The 17,478-nt window shown below is 44.0% G+C and overlaps 1 protein-coding gene across 1 annotated transcript in view; it reads right to left on the minus strand.

The window, feature by feature from the left end:
- Positions 1 to 17,478, minus strand: part of LOC147684251 (putative cation-transporting ATPase 13A5) — a 256,436-nt gene that overhangs the window by 127,510 nt on the left and 111,448 nt on the right. Inside the window, exon 15 of the mRNA XM_086942616.1 lies at positions 5,684 to 5,840. Within this exon, the coding sequence (XP_086798742.1) occupies positions 5,684 to 5,840 (157 nt within the window). The remainder of the gene's footprint in view (positions 1 to 5,683; positions 5,841 to 17,478) is intronic.

A 17,478-nucleotide genomic window follows, 5' to 3' on the forward strand; every position in this document is an offset into this window, starting at 1 on the left:
TCATGTCGGTGCCTGTTTCCTCTTCACACACATCTCTCGTCACCATTGTCTCTGCACCTTGCAACAGATTGTCTTGCACTTTTTTTAGTTACCAGTGTACTGTATAAATGATTTTTAGAGATAATGTCGTATAGAAGTATTAAGTGCAGTAGAATGTGCTGAACATGTCTTCGGAGAGGTCAGGTGTGTTTTGCTCTATTGTTCTCTTGTTTCTAATGGCAAACACCAGGCAGATAATTTGGAATATCCTTCCTAAATCAATACCAAAAATATAGAGAACCTCCCTAAATCGCTGCAGAATAAAAAAAGAGTCTTCAAAAATTACATTTGTTTTCATATTTTAGTCGTAGTTTGTTTCTGCCCCTCTCTTCTTGATCCTTCTTTTACTTAGCTGCACTATTTGTTCCAAAATGTGTGCTTTGCACACAACCCACAATGTCCCACCTCAATCTACTAAGCTCTTTCATGACTCCTGATAACGGTCTGTGACCAGGTCCTTGAGGGGGTGGACATAAATCACAAGAAAAAGAAGAAGGACAGCAAAGATCATACTTCGTTGTGGGACAGGTCCCAACACCTTATCTCCATCATAGTCCTCAGTGCTTCCTGGCCTAGGGACAGCTGTTGTCATCCATCTTACCTCAACTTAGAATCCTACTCCTTACACAAGGACAGGCACTCTTCTTGCTGATGACAATAGTTCACGCCTTCGAAATGTAGAATTTCTAGAGAAATGAGTAATTCTCAGTCCCCTTCCCAACATATTTCCTCATTTTTCCTGGGTCTTCATACAATGCTTTCAGTTGCCTTCATCAGCCAAAACCTTCATGGTAAAGTAAATATTGAGGGCCTAATAGATATTGAATTAACCAGCATACCAACTGTCGCCTATTGGAAGAAGGTTTGTGTTACATCATAGGCAGTATAGCTCAGTTTGGTGACGTGGTAGCGGATACAGTTTAACATGGATAGTTCAGGGACACGTTAAGGATTTTGGGGGCCGTTGGCCAAACGTATTTTGGGGGCCCTTGGCCAAACGTATTTTGGGGGCCCCTATTCACCACAACTTTGGATTTATGATCCAATGTCAGCACTTTCATACCCTTTGGCCAGGTCACTTGCAGGCACACTCATCCAAATTCCAAATGTATTTACATCTAATATTCAGGGATAATATTGTGTATTTTCAATATTGAAATACAGCAGCAGCTCACTAATATTACTGCAAATAATCTCAAAGACACCCTCTCATTTCTCATATGTGAGGCCTTGTTTTAATCTAAAAAAGCTTCTTTATGGATGTTGCATGAAATTGAAAACGGTATTCACAACAATCAATTTAAGACTCTCTGCAGAACAGTGCAGGCTATATCAGGGGGACTCCTGAAAATCTGGGGTTCTGGGCCAGAGTCCACCTGTGCCCATGCTTTAAAAAGTCACTGGGACAGTTGTATGGCATGGTAGCAGGGTAGTTTTGTCTCGCAAGTCTTGAGGTATGATAGTAGTATATTGCAGTGAAAGGCTACACCCACTGTTGTGTGTATAGTTCTGTGTGAATATGTTTTCCTTACCTGCATATCAATTCCTTGGTGTCTTAGAGGAAGTATGTGTGCCAAGTTGTTTTATTCTCAACTGGGACCACTATTTTGAAATGTATTAAAAGCCCACTACACAAAGGTAAGCAGACACATGTTTGCATGTTTATCCTTTTTTGGTATTCATATACAAATGATTTAATAGTAACTTTTAGGTGGGGAATTTGTTTTTTGGTTAACTGGGGTGTGAGCCCTGGTCAAGAAGCAGCCACAATCCCTGGGAGGGTGAACCACAAAAAGTCACTTAACTAACCTCTGTTTAATCCTGAAAAAGCTTGGCACATGAAGCAGTCAGGCTTAACTTAGAGGCAATGTGTAAAGAATCTATGCAACACACAAACAGTAATAGGGTGAAAACACATATTGAAAAAAAAAATAGAGTACATTTTAATAAATTATTTGACATTAAAATAAGACAAATCCTATCAGTAGCACTGAAGTTATGAATTTCTAAAGTTTTAGCAAAAACGAATTCCTAAAATATCAAAGCACAAACATCACGTTAGACCAGAACGAAAAAAACAAATCTTACTGACAGCGATGGAGCACAGGCCAGATACAAGAAGTGGATTGGGCCTGGTCGTGTCTTATCTTCATACGAAGAATAATTTTCAAAGAAAATGTTCTGATAAGGTAAGGTTCAGTGGGCAAGACTGCAGTCAGTGTCCAAGGAAGGAATGTTGTCGTCAGAAAGCCTCTGGACGAAGTCCCGGTTAGGATTTCTACATTGGGACTTAGGGCCTGATTTAGTGTTTGGTGGTGCGGAGAGGGATGTCACATCACCTCTCCTCTCCGCCAAACCTCACCATTGTCCCTCCGCCGGATTACAAGTTGCAACCTGAGCAGGCGGTCATGTGGTCACTGGCACACAGCACTGTCTTACAGAATCTCGTAGGAGAGCCTTAGAAAGGACAGCTACAGCACTTCCCAGCAGGCCATGGACTGTAAAGTCCACGCTGTGCTGGAACTGTGGCTACAGAAAGGCAGGTCACACACCATGTGCAACCGCGCATGGAGTTCCATGGCGGCCCCACCACCATGAAAATGAAGGCAGTGAGGAAACTCATAATATACTTGGTGGTCTATTCAGGACCCTTTGAGCTCCTTCCACAGAAAAATCGTTAATTGGTTGCCATCTAGGACCAAGCCACCAAGCCATTTCTCAAGAAACAACTCCCCACTGGGCTGTTCACATGCTCTGGCAAACCTATGATGCGCACAATGCTTCTGCGTAAGAGTCCTTCAGAAATCAGACCTCTTCCTGTGAGAAGTTTTTGCATGACTGATCGATGCTTCCTCGCTAAAGTCAATTCAATTCTTGCCACCCTTTCATTGAGCTTTTACTAATGTGCTCTGAGCAGACATGCCTCCTGCTACATAGCGTCAATTTCAAATGTAGTCTCAACATCAATAATAGCCTGCAGGATAGCATCAAATGTACCTGAAGGTGCAGAAAGGGTTGATTCCATGTTTATGGTGGAGCCCTGTGATGGATCCTTTTCAATGTATGGAGGGCCTGCTGCCTCCCTGTTCCCCACACCCTTGGGACCCTGTGGCTTTACCATCATGAAGTCTTTTCTTTTGGATATTACTTGGATCCCACCATAAAAGTCCCAGTTTGCATGTGCCCGCTTAGTGCCCACGGTATGGAGTTTGTTCATCAGTCTCTGATTAACCAGAACATTAATCTCAGATCATTTACCCAGGGTATAACCAGTATTCACAGCACTGAGGGGTGATCTGCCCCTATTCCTCCAGGCACCATCTCTCAATGCTCAATGCAGAGGGAGGAAATGTCAACTCATGTATGGGAGTTGTAGCAGGTTCCATTGACCAACGTTTCTATCAATCTCCCTAGCAATGTATGGCTCGAATACTTTGGTGCTCAAGGGGCCGCAGGGCCTGTGAACCATGCGACGTTGTGAAAATATCTCAGGCAGGTAACCCAGCATTATTGTCAGGCTTCGCACTAAGCCTCTCTGTCCCAACCATTGCCCAATCCTACAGCCATTGTTAATAAACTGACCTCCGTGACTCTGCTTCTCAAGGTTCCGGAGCCACTGCCTGAGAGGCCCTACAAGGAAGTGGTTTCCTCCCTTTGTGCAGCTTCCTTGCAATTCTCAATTGATGAGCTCATGGAGCAGGGGTTAATTCTCTTCTGGAGTGGGGTGAATTCTGTTTTGGAGTAGGGGCGTATTCTCTTCTGGACCAGGGAAGAATTCTCTTCTGGAGCGGGGTGTATTCCCTTCTGGAGCAGGGTGAATTCGCTTCTAGAGCATGGGTAAAATGCTTTCTGGAGGGAAGTATATTATCTTCTGAAGGGAGAAGTGTATTCTCTTCTGGAGTATGGGTGAATTCGCTTCTGGAGCAGGGATGAATTTTTTTCTGGAGCAGGGGCCATATTCTCTTCTTGAGCAGGGGTATATTCCCTTCTGGAGCAGAGGTGAAATCTCTTCTGGAGCATGGGTAAAATCTTTTCTTGAGGGGAGTGTATTCTCTTCTGTAGCAAGGGGTGTATTCTCTTCTGGAGTATGAATGTGTTCTCTTCTGGAGCAGGGATGTATTTTCTTCTGTAGCAGGGGTTATATTCCCTTCTAGAACAGGGGTGTGTTCCCTTCTGGAGCAGGGATGAATTCTCTTCTAGAGCAGGGGTGAAATCTTTTCTGGAGGGGAGTGTATTCTCTTCTTAAGCGAGGGGTGTAATGTCTTCTGGGGCATGGGCCGTATTCTCTTCTAGAGCAGGCGTGTCTTCCCTTCTGGAGAAGGGGTGAATTCTCTTCTGCAGCATGGGTAAAATCTTTTCTGGAGGGGCGTGTATTCTCTTCTTTAGTAAGGAGTGTATTCTCTTCTGGAGTATGAATGTGTTCTCTTCTAGCGCAGGGATGTATTCTCTTCTGTAGCAAGGGGTGTATTCGCTTCTGGAGTATGAATGTGTTCTCTTCTGGAGAAGGGATGAATTTTCTTCTGTAGCAGGGGTTATATTCCCTTCTGGAGCAGGGGTGAATTCTCTTCTAGAGCAGGGGTGAAATCTTTTCTGGAGGGAAGTGTATTCTCTTCTTAAGCGAGGGTGAAATGTCTTCTGGAGCAGGGGCAGTGTTTTGTTCTAGAGCAGGGGTGAAATCTTTTCTGGAGGGGAGTGTATTCTTATCTGTAGCAAGGAGTTTATTCTCTTCTGGAGTACTAATGTGTTCCCTTCTAGCACAGGGATGTATTTTCTTTTGTAGCATGGGCTGTGTTCTCTTCTAGTGCAGGGGTGTGTTCCCTTCTGGAACAGGGGTGAATTCTCTTCTACAGCGGGGTGAAATCTATTCTGGAGGGGAGTGTATTCTCGTCTTAAGCGAGGGGTGTATTTTCTTCTGAAGCATGGGTGAATTCTCTTCTGCAACACGGATGACTTTTCTTCTGCAGCAGGGGCCGTATTCTCTTCTAGTGCAGGGGTGTATTCCCTTCTGGAGCAGGAGTGAATTCTCTTCTAGCGCATGGGTAAAATCTTTTCTGGAGGGGCGTGTATTCTCTTCTGTAGCGAGGGGTGTATTCTCTTCTGGAGTATGAATGTGTTCTCTTCGGGAGCAGAGATACATTTTCTTCTGGCGGAGGGGCTGTATTCTCTTCTAGAGCAGGGGTGTGTTCCCCACTTGATCAGGGGTGAATTCTCTTCTCGAGCAGGGGTGAAATCTTTTCTGGAGGGGTGTGCATTCTCTTCTGTAGCAAGGGGTGTATTCTCTCCTGGAGCAGGGATGTATTTTCTTCTGGAGAGGGGCTGTATTCTCTTCTAGACCATGTGTGAAATCTTTTTGGGAGGGTAATATATTCTCTTCTGAAGTGAGAGGTGTATTCTCTTCTGGTTCATGGGTGAATTCTGTTCTGGGAGCAGAGATGTATTTTCTTCTGGAGCAGGGGTGTGTTCTCCTCGGGAGTGGGGCGTGTATTCAGGACCACCAATATGGGGAATTCACCTCCTTTGTAGATGTGGCCTCTAAAAGTGGGGACAATGTGTTGTCAATATGTTTAAACCTGTGGATAAGAGTACATAACTTGCTACACTTTGGCATTTCGACAGACTGTGGCATCACAGAAACTCTAACTACCTGTCTGTGGCTTGCAAAACCTGACGACCATTTCCGGTGCTCCTTTCATAAAACCCATCAATTCATTAGATCCAATGACCTGGGTAACGACAGACATCCGCTGTAGACTGGAGGAGAATGGAAATTGTTGCATAACGACAACTCCATCAACTGGCACCTTTGATGAAAGCATAAAACAATACAATGAAGCATTAATAAAACGATCTAATGCAGATCTGGTTAATCTTCAGTACAAAGAAAACTGAAAGTGACATGAGCAATTCTAGGGAAACATTTCCCATACAAATAGGTACAGCTTAGATTCTCCCTTTTATGCTGCATGTAGAAGGGTGAAGGGTGTTGTGGGATGCATGCAGCTGTGTATATTTACATCCATCTACAGTCTAGATAAGGTAAATGAAAAATACAATGGTTCCTTTCACTAACATAAAGGGGCTTATCATGATGTCGGTTGGAGTTGCACCAGACCGCCACCTTCTCGGAATCAGGACCAACGGACTTCAGGTCCACAATGATTACAATGCGACCGAACACTGTTAGGTCGCATACTCACTTTTCCATAGAGGGGCTTGTTTCACATCTGTAAACCAGCCATAATACAGGCTCCTATAGAGAAACAGAGGGGTATAAAATCTGGCACCCTGTGGACGGCACCCTATGGTGACTGTCACACAGTACAGGGTTTTACAGGGGGGTACTCTAGGTACCCCCTCAACTACCAACAGTAAGCCGCAGGGTGAATAGCGCCCTGCTAGGGGTCCCTAAAGTCTCTTTCCAACAGCCTTTCCTTGTGAGTAAGGCTGTCACGGAAAGGCTGTGGGAAACCAACACCGTAATCCAGATGACAAAAATGCTGTTCATAGGGGTTTACGGTACAGTTCCGATGGGCTGAAAGACTCCGAGAGCCGGTCGGAATCTAGTCAGAATGACCGCCGGATTTACGTTCTGACCGCCAACATTGTAATCTGTGGTTGGACCAAAAACTGACTGGTCGGTAGGAAAGCTTCCGACTGGTGGTCGGAGTTTCCTGACCAACATCATAATTGGCCCCATAGTGTTATTCAGAGTACCTAATTGCCAGACACTCAATGTTGCATATAAAATGTCACAGATAAAAAACTTATGATGCAAACATATGTAGCATATCAAACTATATAATAAATTGTATAACTATGAATAAGGTGCATGCTGTGCACTAATGAGTGAAAACAGAAACACTAATTAATGCAGTTTCACATATTGATGATGGTTTAGGTTGCATCAGAAAAAATACAAGTGGCAATTTTAGAATTGCACAAAATAACAATGGGAGAGACAGGGAAATTCAGGAACACTCTCTTGATCCCCGGTTTAATGCAAATAAACAAAAAAAGAATTGCGTCAAGGCACTGGGCCAAACATTGTATATTAGTGCAAAAATAATCTACATGATCAGAGCCGCTTCTCACCGTTGACATTTCGACACATCGGCAATAGCCACAGAGCCATCATCAGGAACACACGAATATAAATAGCCTCTCCAAAGCTGTGTAGCAAGGGTCACTTTGGGTTCCTAACTTTGCTTCCAATTAGAAAGACTGTAGTCTGCAAAGGTAGCTCAAGAAAACGTCAGTGTCTCAGATTCATTGTTGGAGAGTAAACTCAGCATAGTCAAATCACAAGATGTATGAGTACTTGAAATCAGTCTGGTAAAGACTGCCTCAGTCACTGCAAGTGTGCACTCAGTAAATAGTAATGCAATAATTTTAGAGTAATCCAGTGAAAAATGAAGTTCGGCAACCAATACTGCTTCTTCAACTTTAGCATGAGGCTGCATTGCATCATTCCCTGTTTTCTCTTTTTATAAATGTATTTTTATTGACATTTTAATAAAAAACAAGTACAAAACTCGACCATGCACTGTCCTATTCTTTAATGTCCTTATCTTCTCTCTACCCAACATCCCCATCACTGGCCCCTGGTACTTTTATAATAGTATAATTGATGAGAGTTTTACTATATCCTCATGCCAGGAATCTTTTAGACATTTGTTCTATTATATTTCTATTTCTGTTCTATTTCTGCCTGATAGCCCTCATTAGTGCTGCAATTCCTTCTGGCCCTTAACAGTTCTCCAAAAGGAATACTGTGAATCAAACTCTTTGGATGAACTGTTAAGGTCAATGATACTATTAAAAAATTAGACAAACTTAACAGAGATGAGTTAATTTTTCCTACTGACAATACTACTGAGAAAAGGAACCTTTAAGGTTCATAACTAAATACAATACCCATGCTTGGGAGATAAGACGAAGCCTGAAGAAATTTTGGAAGGTCTTAAAAAATGACGAATATCTACGTGAACATGTAGGCGAATATCCATCTTTGACATTTTGCAAAGATCGATCTCTACGTGACCATTTATGCAGTAATATGATCCTGAGCCCCAAAGAGACTAATGAAATAAGGGGATCCTTCACATACAATCAATGCAAAGCATGTAAATTTAGCAGTAACATCAAATCCATCAAATTCTGCAACAGTGTGGTCCCATTTACCATACAGAAACACGTTAATTGCAACACTGAATATGCAATTTTTGCCTTAAAATGCCCTTGTGGTAAATACTACATAGGCAGTACCATACATAAAGGTAAAAAACGTGTTCTTGAACACCTAAGGGCCATCACCAAAAATGACAAGATTTACCCTTCGCAAGAATTTTTCAGGAATTCTATAAAAGTAACTCTTATTATGCTGTTATTGATCACATACCACCAAAAGTCAGAGGTGAGAATAAAACAGCTGAACTCAGGAGATTGGAATCTAGGCTCATTATCAGATTTAACACGATGGCCCCGAATGGGCTTAACCTTGACAAAGAAATGTCTGTACATCTCTGAATGGGGCCAGTTATTTCTTTGCTGCTATATCTTCTCAGATGATTTTATTTTCTGTATTGCTGTATTTTAGACTTTTGTGTTTATTATGTATTTATTTGTGGTCTTCTTTAGGCTTTTAATCACTTTTATCAATTTGTGACTTTTTTACAGATATGTAGACAGAATTGAGAAGCATATATGTTATATTTATGGCTGATGATCAAGAGCACCACCAATTTTTTGAAGTGTCTTTATACTTTGGCCCACTTGGGGTTATTAATTGACATTGACTTTACTAGCATGTTACAACAGATATGTGCAGGACCCATTATAATTTTTGCTTCTGATACAATTTGAAATCATGTTATTTTTACCCACTTGGGTTTAAATAGACGCATGCTATTTCGTGATAGCATTTTGAGTTTTATTTCTTAAACTACTGAGCTGCGACATGCCGTTTATTAGAACTTTCACGTAGCTCAAGATGATTGCGTGTCTGCTGACGTTTTAGTAATGCGGTATCAGTATGGGCTCGCAGCTGGGTCCTTATGAGATTGCCGCTTTGATTCATTTTTGCCTTTGAGGCTATATATGTCATTGCCATTATTTAGTGCATTATCATATTTGTTTAATGTTATTTTGCATTATTTCAGGACCAATTTATTATCTAACGTGCAACTACAGGTTGTGAGGGCTCACGGAGCCGCCCCGCAATATTAGCGTATTGCTTGTGTGGTGTTCACACGTTATGTATACACAATGATATGCTTTATCTGTGATCAAACATGACTTCAATACTAATTCAGTTTATTTAAACAATTACATTTATTAAGGCAAAACTTTATTGAGATGTTATCAACACTGAAGAATTCTGTTATGTTTATTGTCACATGATGGCTTTTGCACTTTATCAGTAATCACTAACACGCAATCTATTGCCTTTGAAGTAGGAGTGTATTTAACTCCGAAACGAGTTGGACGTAGTGTCGAGAAAATAAAATTGCACTTTGGATTGAGGCCACAGCTCCATTGTCTTAGTATTCCTGGACACCTGGGAGACACACTTTGGTAATCGTTGTTGATATTGTGGGGGTGGCTACCCCTGCTGTGAGCCCGCAGTATATGTCAATTGAGTTGTCATGAGTGATGACACTGACCATTTCATGAGTGATGTAATATGTGAGGTCGTAAGCAGTGCATTGCGGGAGTGTAAGTTACAGTTAGCTCAAGTAACTATAACTTCGGAGTTTCACTGCTGTTGTAGAAGAAAAATCTGGCCCTGACTATAACGTCCCGGTAATCCTTTTTGGTCAGTGAATTTCTATGGGTTTTTAACTAGTTATCACTTTTGCAGAATGGTGGAGAAAGGGGGATGGGCCTCCAACCAGCTCTCAGGAATCCTGTTGTGTAGGACTTACAGGAGGTATGAGGAAGTCTACTTGGCCCCCAAGGTCCCTCATGAAGTGTATTGAACTTAATCTACCAACCAGTAGTGCACAATAAGCCACTTTTGCAGAGTGGTGGAGAAAGGGGACGTGGCCTCCGAAGACCTACTAGCAATCCTGCTGTGTGGGACTTATTGGAGATAACAGGAAGGGTAGTTGGCCCTCAAGGGCGTCCTTGGTGGTCAAGTAAACCTCCCGTCACTTCCAGGAAGTAGCGTATACTAGGATAGCTGAGTCATGGTATGAGGCCACACTTCCTTTCTCCACCAATCTGAAAACGCACCTCATAGTGAACTACTAATAGATTGATGACGTTCCCTTTGCTCTTGAGGGTCCTTGGGGCCAACTACCCCTCATGTCACCTCCAGTAAAACACATACAGCTGGATGGCTGAGAGGTTGTCCCTCCCCACGGCCCCTGACTCACCACTCTGCAAACGTACCTCCTGGTGCATTACTGGTGTGGGGAAGTAGTCCACTTTATTCCTGAGACCCTCAGGAGTAAATTGGAATTGTATTACCCAACCAGAAGCATGCCAGGAGGTATGATTGCAGATTGGTGGGAAAAAAGGGGGAATGGCCTCTAAGTCCTCTTAGCGATCCCCCTGTGTGTGACTTACTGGAGGTAACAAGAGGACTTGTTGGCACCCAAAGACCCTCAGACCAAAGACCCTCAGCATTCAAGGGGATTTCCTTTGCCAACCACAACTGTTCCAGAAGGCGAGTTTGCAGAGTAGTAGTGAAGGGGGCGTGATCTCCAGTGACTTGCCAGAGAATTTTTGTTATCAAATATTTTTTTAGTTAAGAGGGCTGCGTAGCCGATGATACACAAATTGTGGTATCACTGGCCAGTAACCTGAATGACACAGCTTCCAGAATCCATGGCTTATTGCAGAATGGAAATTGGATGTCGTGAAAGTTTCTCAAACTTAACACAGAAACAACTGAGGTCCTACTAATTGGTAGGAACATTGACTTCTGGTCTCCCAACTGGTGGGCACAGAATTTAGGAACTCCTCCTACTCCTGTTTCCAAGGCCAAGGACTTAGGAGTTGTCTTTGATAGTATTTTGTCCTTTGAGGGGCATTTGAACACTCTTACCTCAACTTCATTCTATATGCTTAAGACTCTATGGAAACTACTTCCTTTTATTCCACAAGAGCTGGTGAAAATTATAGTCTACACTCTTATCATCTCAGGATTGACCTACTGCAATACACTATTTGTTAACATTAGGAAAATATGTTTACAAAAATTGCTAATTTTTCAGAATGCTGCTGCACGACTTCTTTTGGGAATTCCCAAACTTTCAATCTGCTTCTCAGGGCCTTGTCCATCTACACTGCATGCTGGTAAAAAACATATAGACTTCAAACCCCTCTGAACTGCCGTAAAAGGCGGTGCATAATGTAGGATGGGATGTTCCCAGCAGGTCACTTAGACCTTGATCTGCTTGCAACCTAAGGGTTCCCAAATGTAAAAGATTTAACTTGGGGGCAGGAGCTTTGTTACTTGCACTGCTAGGCTTTGGAACTTATTGCCTCTTCATCTTTATGAAAAAATGGATCTGCTTGCCTTCCGGAAGGCTCTAAAGACATGGCTTTTTAACATTTAGAGCAGGTGTTTTAACACTACTACTAAACTTTCAATTGGAGTGTGCGCTATCTCCAGAGTTATAGTGCCTAGACCCTGTTGGGTAGTAGTGTTCTTTACAAATTACATTTTCATTACATTTAATTTTCATAAGGCTATTGTGATCTGGACAAACATGACTGCATGTGCACAGAATGCCACATAGAACCGTCAGACAGACAAGCTGCCTGCAGTCATGCTCATGTACTGGGTACCTGCAAAAAATATATGGTGGCATAACTGAACAAACTGCTACAATGGAAAGTTCCATTTAAAGGACCAAATCAATCAACTGGAGAAATGAGAAAAGAACTGTAAAAAAGTTGGCTATTAGTTGCAAAGACTAGGAGTCCTTCTCATGTAATACGTCTGCAAATTTCTCTTTATTGGAAACTAAGTACCCAACTGTAGTACTTGGCTCTCTCAAGGCAGCAAAACAGAGCAGTCCAAGGCCTACTCACTGGATGTGGTATCTGCTATTGCTTCCAGTTTTCTGGTATGCTGCAAATAAATCATCAGTAAATAAATAATCAATAAACAAAAAAAGAATTTAAATAACTTTTCCATAAATCCTTGCCCATTCAATGTCTTCTCTTATGAAAAAGAAAAGCACTTTGGGACTGATTATGATGTACAATGTGGTAGCAGGACCACCCGACTAGGAGTCGGAAGTCCCGCTGACAACATTACAATGTGACCACCTTCATAGTGGTTGCACTGTGTATCTTTTGTATTGCAGCATGTGCTGTGGGTTGCAGCACACACCACAATTAAAACAAAAACACACCTGACATATCCCTGCACCATGTGGCAGGCACCTCATGGTGCCTGCCACATGGTGCAGGGATATGTAGGGGGCATTATTGGTGCCCGCAAGGGACCAAATCGGAGGGCCAAGGGAAGGGGGACCCACTCGGTGCCCCCAAAGTCACTTGTTATTTTATGTTACAGGAGTTTATAGAGCGCCTGGTTACACTGACAGTGTGTCCCCGCGCCAGGTACCTGAGCAGAAAGAAACCTAAGTCCACAGACAACACAGCACTGATTATGTCTTTGGGAATAGGTGAGTCTTCAGACCCTTCCGGAAGAGAGTTTCGGATTCCTCCAAGTGGAGGCTTTGAGGGAGGGTGTTCCAAAGTTTAGCCGCCGTGTAGAGGAAGGAGCGACCACCTATCCTGGCCCTCTTGATCCTAGGGACACACACAAATCCACTTCCACTGGATCTACGCTTCCTAATTGGGTCATACATGCATAGTAAATCTTGCACGTAAACAGGACCCTTCTTTCGGCAGATACGATGGCTCATGCACATGGCTTTAAATTTCACTCTTTCCCTGATAGGGAGCCAGTGCAGACAAGACAGGGCTGTCTTTGCTGATGATCTTCTGGGCCTCATCAGTACAAGCCTTGCTGCTGCATTCTGGACGAGCTGCAATCTGCGCATACACCTGTAGCTGGTACCTAGGTATAGCAGATTACAGTAGTCCAGACACGAAGTTACCAGTGCCTGTACCATGATCCTTCTAGAGGCCATGGGGAGTGAGGTTCCGTGACAATTGTAAGTGGTGTTTTCGACTCACACGAATATGGTCGAATCTAGTATCTATGAACCGCAAATGACGAGTTTAGCAAGTGTGCGCAGTTTCGCTGTGCTAACTTAAACCGTTCGTTTGTTATGTGGGTTTGTCATCTGTACCCACGGGTTCCATCTTAGATACGGCATCCATTTTGTCTCTTGCCCTCAAGTAGCCAGCGAACGGACGCTGTCCGCTTCGCGACCCTGGGACTCCCAAGATATTTGCGGAAGACACATGTTCTTTGAAAGTGTCTTTATGACGAGGGGGATGCTACTGTAAGGCAGATGGCGCCGCTCGAGGCTCATCTTGCCGCACGGGCTTATTGTCTCAGTTGTGCATCTCATTAGGCACGTCCCTTTGATGCCTGTATCTCGTGCTTCTCGACACTCCCCTTTTACACCCTTTCCGATCTCCCCACTGTCCCCGTCTTCCTCTGCACCTGTTTTCGTTCCTGTTTCGATCTACTTTACTGCTGATTGGAATTTGCTAATGGTGGGAAGATGGGTTTTTACAGTTGGGAACCGCCAAATGTTTCCGCACTTATGTTCCGGATCTTGTGTGTTTCAAAGTGATCTAAGCGACCCCTCTGAGAGCGACTTGTGGGAACCAGGTTGTAAACTATTGTGTATCATGTTATCCTATGGGTAGAAACTGTATAAAAGGAGCGATCCACAAATACAATTTGAAGCAGTCTCCCCGAACTACACTCGATGTACTTCTTGTGACTTCTGTGTTCCCTGCAGTAAATAAACCTTGACTCTTTGACGCCGAAGGAAGTGTCCCGTGTCTCTGTGATTTGTACGCCGGAGCAGGTTACCCACGAAGGTTTCAGGTGTTGTGCCCTGGCACCGCTGGGTCCAAAGAACCCAGTCCTTCAGTTGGCGCCCAACGTGGGGCTGCATCAGTGGTACCGGTCCAAGCCTGACGATCGTGAGGAACTTCGTGTGAAATCTCCGAGGGAAGGTGCACCCCGCTTCATCGATCCTGTTGTCGAAATAAGTGGCCCGAAGACTTTTCCCGCGAAGATTCCCGCCTCCTAACGGCTGCGACGGACTGCTACCCTGACTGTAGACCTGTTTTGGCGCCTGGCGTAGACCTTGGTATAGCGAGACGATTAGACGGGCCTTCCTGAGGACGCCATTGATCTTTGAGTTAAGTATTTGTGGGTCGCTCCCAGAGTTCTTTGTTGTAAACACTTTAGCGAGTGTTTTTGTTGTAGACACTTTAGCGGGTGTCTTTGTTGTACACGCTGTGTGAGTGTTTTTGTCGGTGACACTTTGCTAGCGTACTTTGTTGTTGTTGTATTTGTTTGACGACTGCAGCCGCCAAAGACCGAGGGTTTTGTTCTTGCTGGGACTTGGTAAATCCCGTAACCCTTGAAGTTTGTGAAACTCGGCTAGTGTGCAAGATGCCTGGTCGCAGTACTTTGTTCAGTTGCTTTAGACCTTGTGGTGCGGATTCCCTGCTGGAGGACTCGTGTCCGATACCTCCGGTTGGAACTCCTACTTATGACCTATATAGCAAACATGGGCTAGGCCCGATTGCTTTTAACGATTATTGGATCAAATATACAAAGAAAGACGGCGATCTTCGTTGGCCACCTCACGGTAGCTTCGAAGCGTCGATCTTAGATAATTTGGAAATAAAGTTGTTCGAACGTAAATCAAGGCCGGCCATGTTTGATGCCTTTCGGTTCTGGCGCAAAGAAGCCCGACAGAAAGAGATCAGACAAAATAAACGTAGTCAGCGAGATACTGTTGCTACTATAGTGAAGAAAGCTGAGCAGTTTCAGCGTGATAAGGAGGATAAGGATAAGGAAGTGTTTGAGAGATTACAGCGTATGTCCATAGACAAATGCTATCCTGTTTTGTCTACGGAGTCGGATAAGAAGGAAGAGGCAGTTGAGGATTCTTTAATGTCCTATCTTATGAAGTCGCCACCTCCGTACGTACAGGGTACCGCAGCTCCTGTGGTCCCTGCCGTACCTGTTCCACCAGTTCCTCAACCTGCACTTGCTCTTCCGACTGTTCCTGCTCCTTTGCCTCTTTCTATTCCTACTGCTCCTCCGCTTCCACATACTCCTGTTCCCGCTACTACTCACACTACTGCTCCTGTGTTGTTAACCCCTGTCGTTGCTAATGTCTCTACTCCTTCTCTTGTTAGTCCTGTGTCTTACTCTTCTCCCTCTACTCGTAATCGTGATTCTCCCCTTGCGACAAACTTCTTTCAGTCGCTCGGACCTGTTTTTGGGTCTGCAGGTTCTGATGGTCCACAGAGACGTAGCCAGCTTCCTGGTAATAGAGAACGTGTTGCGCTATACAATATGGCGATGGGTTGGATGATAAACCCTGTTAGAAATCCACCTCGTGTTGTCCTCGAAACGTTTGATCAATTCAACATACCTACTCAGAGATATGTGTTTGATGAAATGTGCAAGTTCTTACATGATCAGATAGCGGCTGTTGCGCCTGACGAGGTGCTGACCGCCCTGTCTAATCTTCGGCTTCAGTTCGCAACTGGACTGATAGTCGATACTAATGTCCGACGTGCTATTGAACGGTTGCTATCTCTTCGTCCCGCTCCTATTCCTCATGCATTGTTCGTTGAGGACATTGAACAACGAGATGGGTCTGGCCAATATCCTATGCGAGAAGTTCCGCCAGTTTGGGTACCCGCTGATAATACTAATGCTAATGCTCCAATACCAGCACATTTCCAGAGAGTGTGGATACACCTCCCTTGGAAACGATCGGAAGTGCTTCAGGTGAAACAAACTTTGCCTGATCCTCGCAAAAATCCTGCGGGGTATTACAAAGAATTATCGCAGCTCGTAGACGCTACGATAATGAATCTGGCCGATATCGACATGTTGTTTGGCAATGTCGTACCGCAACCGGTATGGGCCAAGATTCGTCACCAAGATCACGCGAATGAATTAGGTGGTGATTGGGCTGCCATTACAGCGGCAGACGCTGGACAAGTGGCTGCTACTAAACCCGATCAGTTGATTGAACTTCTTCCCCAGCGAATCATTACGTTAATGAAAACGCTTATGCCAGCTATGAGGGTAAATTGGGACAAGTTGTCAGCCTGTAAGCAGAAGAAAGATGAGAGTGTTTCAGACTTCTTTACGAGGTTCGAGGAAACATTCGTCGATCATAGTGGGCAGGATATGGGTACTGAGGGTGGACAGAGGTTGTTTGTGGATAAATTTGTATCGAACTTATTGCCCGACTTGTGCAATAAATTGAAGAATTCAGAAAGTGCGTGGGCCGTTTCTACCTCAGCTCAGATATTGGCTACGGCACAATATTACGAAAATAGAGAAAAAGAGGAAAATGACCGTGCCGATAAAAAGACGAAAGAGCTGAAAACTAAAGTGTTGTTACAACAAGCATATCCGCCGCGTTCTAATCAGAATGCGCCTCAGCAGAATAGATCGCAGTCGCAATCAAATCGATCGCAGCCGCGTAATGATTCATCTTTTCAGAGATCTTCGTTGGGGTACAATCAATGTGCTTATTGTAGACAGGAGGGACACATTAAATTCAATTGTCCTGCTTTAAATGACCGTAGTGGTGGTAATTCGTCTAGAGGAGGTCGTGGTGGTGCAGAGCACGCATCACGTGGTAGAGGTCGTGGTGCTCAGAATGATCGCTCTGACCATTCATCAAATTCTAATAATTGTTTCGACCAACGTGGATCATCGCAAGGACGATCTGCGCAGTACAATGTAGACGATTATTACGTCGATCAGGGAACTGACGATAGTAATTACTAGGACAGCCAAAGACAAGGAGAGGGAGTGGTATCAGTTCCGGTTGATCAGAGAGGGCCTTACGTCGCAGTTGCTACATCGGGCGTCGTTGAGCCTTTTCTGTTGGACACTGGTGCAGCGAAAAGTTCTATCATGCATTCGAAACTCCCTGGCGCACCTTTGTCTGGCTTAACAAATGTATCTGTTGGATTCTCTGGCGCCCCCGTTAGCAATCCAGTTTCGCGCCCTTTGCCCCTTAAAATTGGGCCTCGTGAGCTCGAAGCTCCGTTGATTTTAACCACTGGTTGTGGTGAAAATCTTTTTGGTCTGGATTTGCTTAAACGCTTGTATGCGACTTTGTATTGTTCTCCTGCGGGTATAAAGCTCACGTTAGGAGAGAGGGTAGTCTCTCCCATGTACTTGTCCCTCGATAAGCTTCCACCGGAATTGGATTCTCTTCCTGCATCTTTGTGGGCGACGGGTCCAAACGACGTGGGCCTACTTGATATCTCCCCTTATGTTGT

Source organism: Lissotriton vulgaris, chromosome 11 (genome assembly GCF_964263255.1).
Source record: "Lissotriton vulgaris chromosome 11, aLisVul1.2, whole genome shotgun sequence".
Classification (NCBI taxonomy): domain Eukaryota; kingdom Metazoa; phylum Chordata; class Amphibia; order Caudata; family Salamandridae; genus Lissotriton; species Lissotriton vulgaris.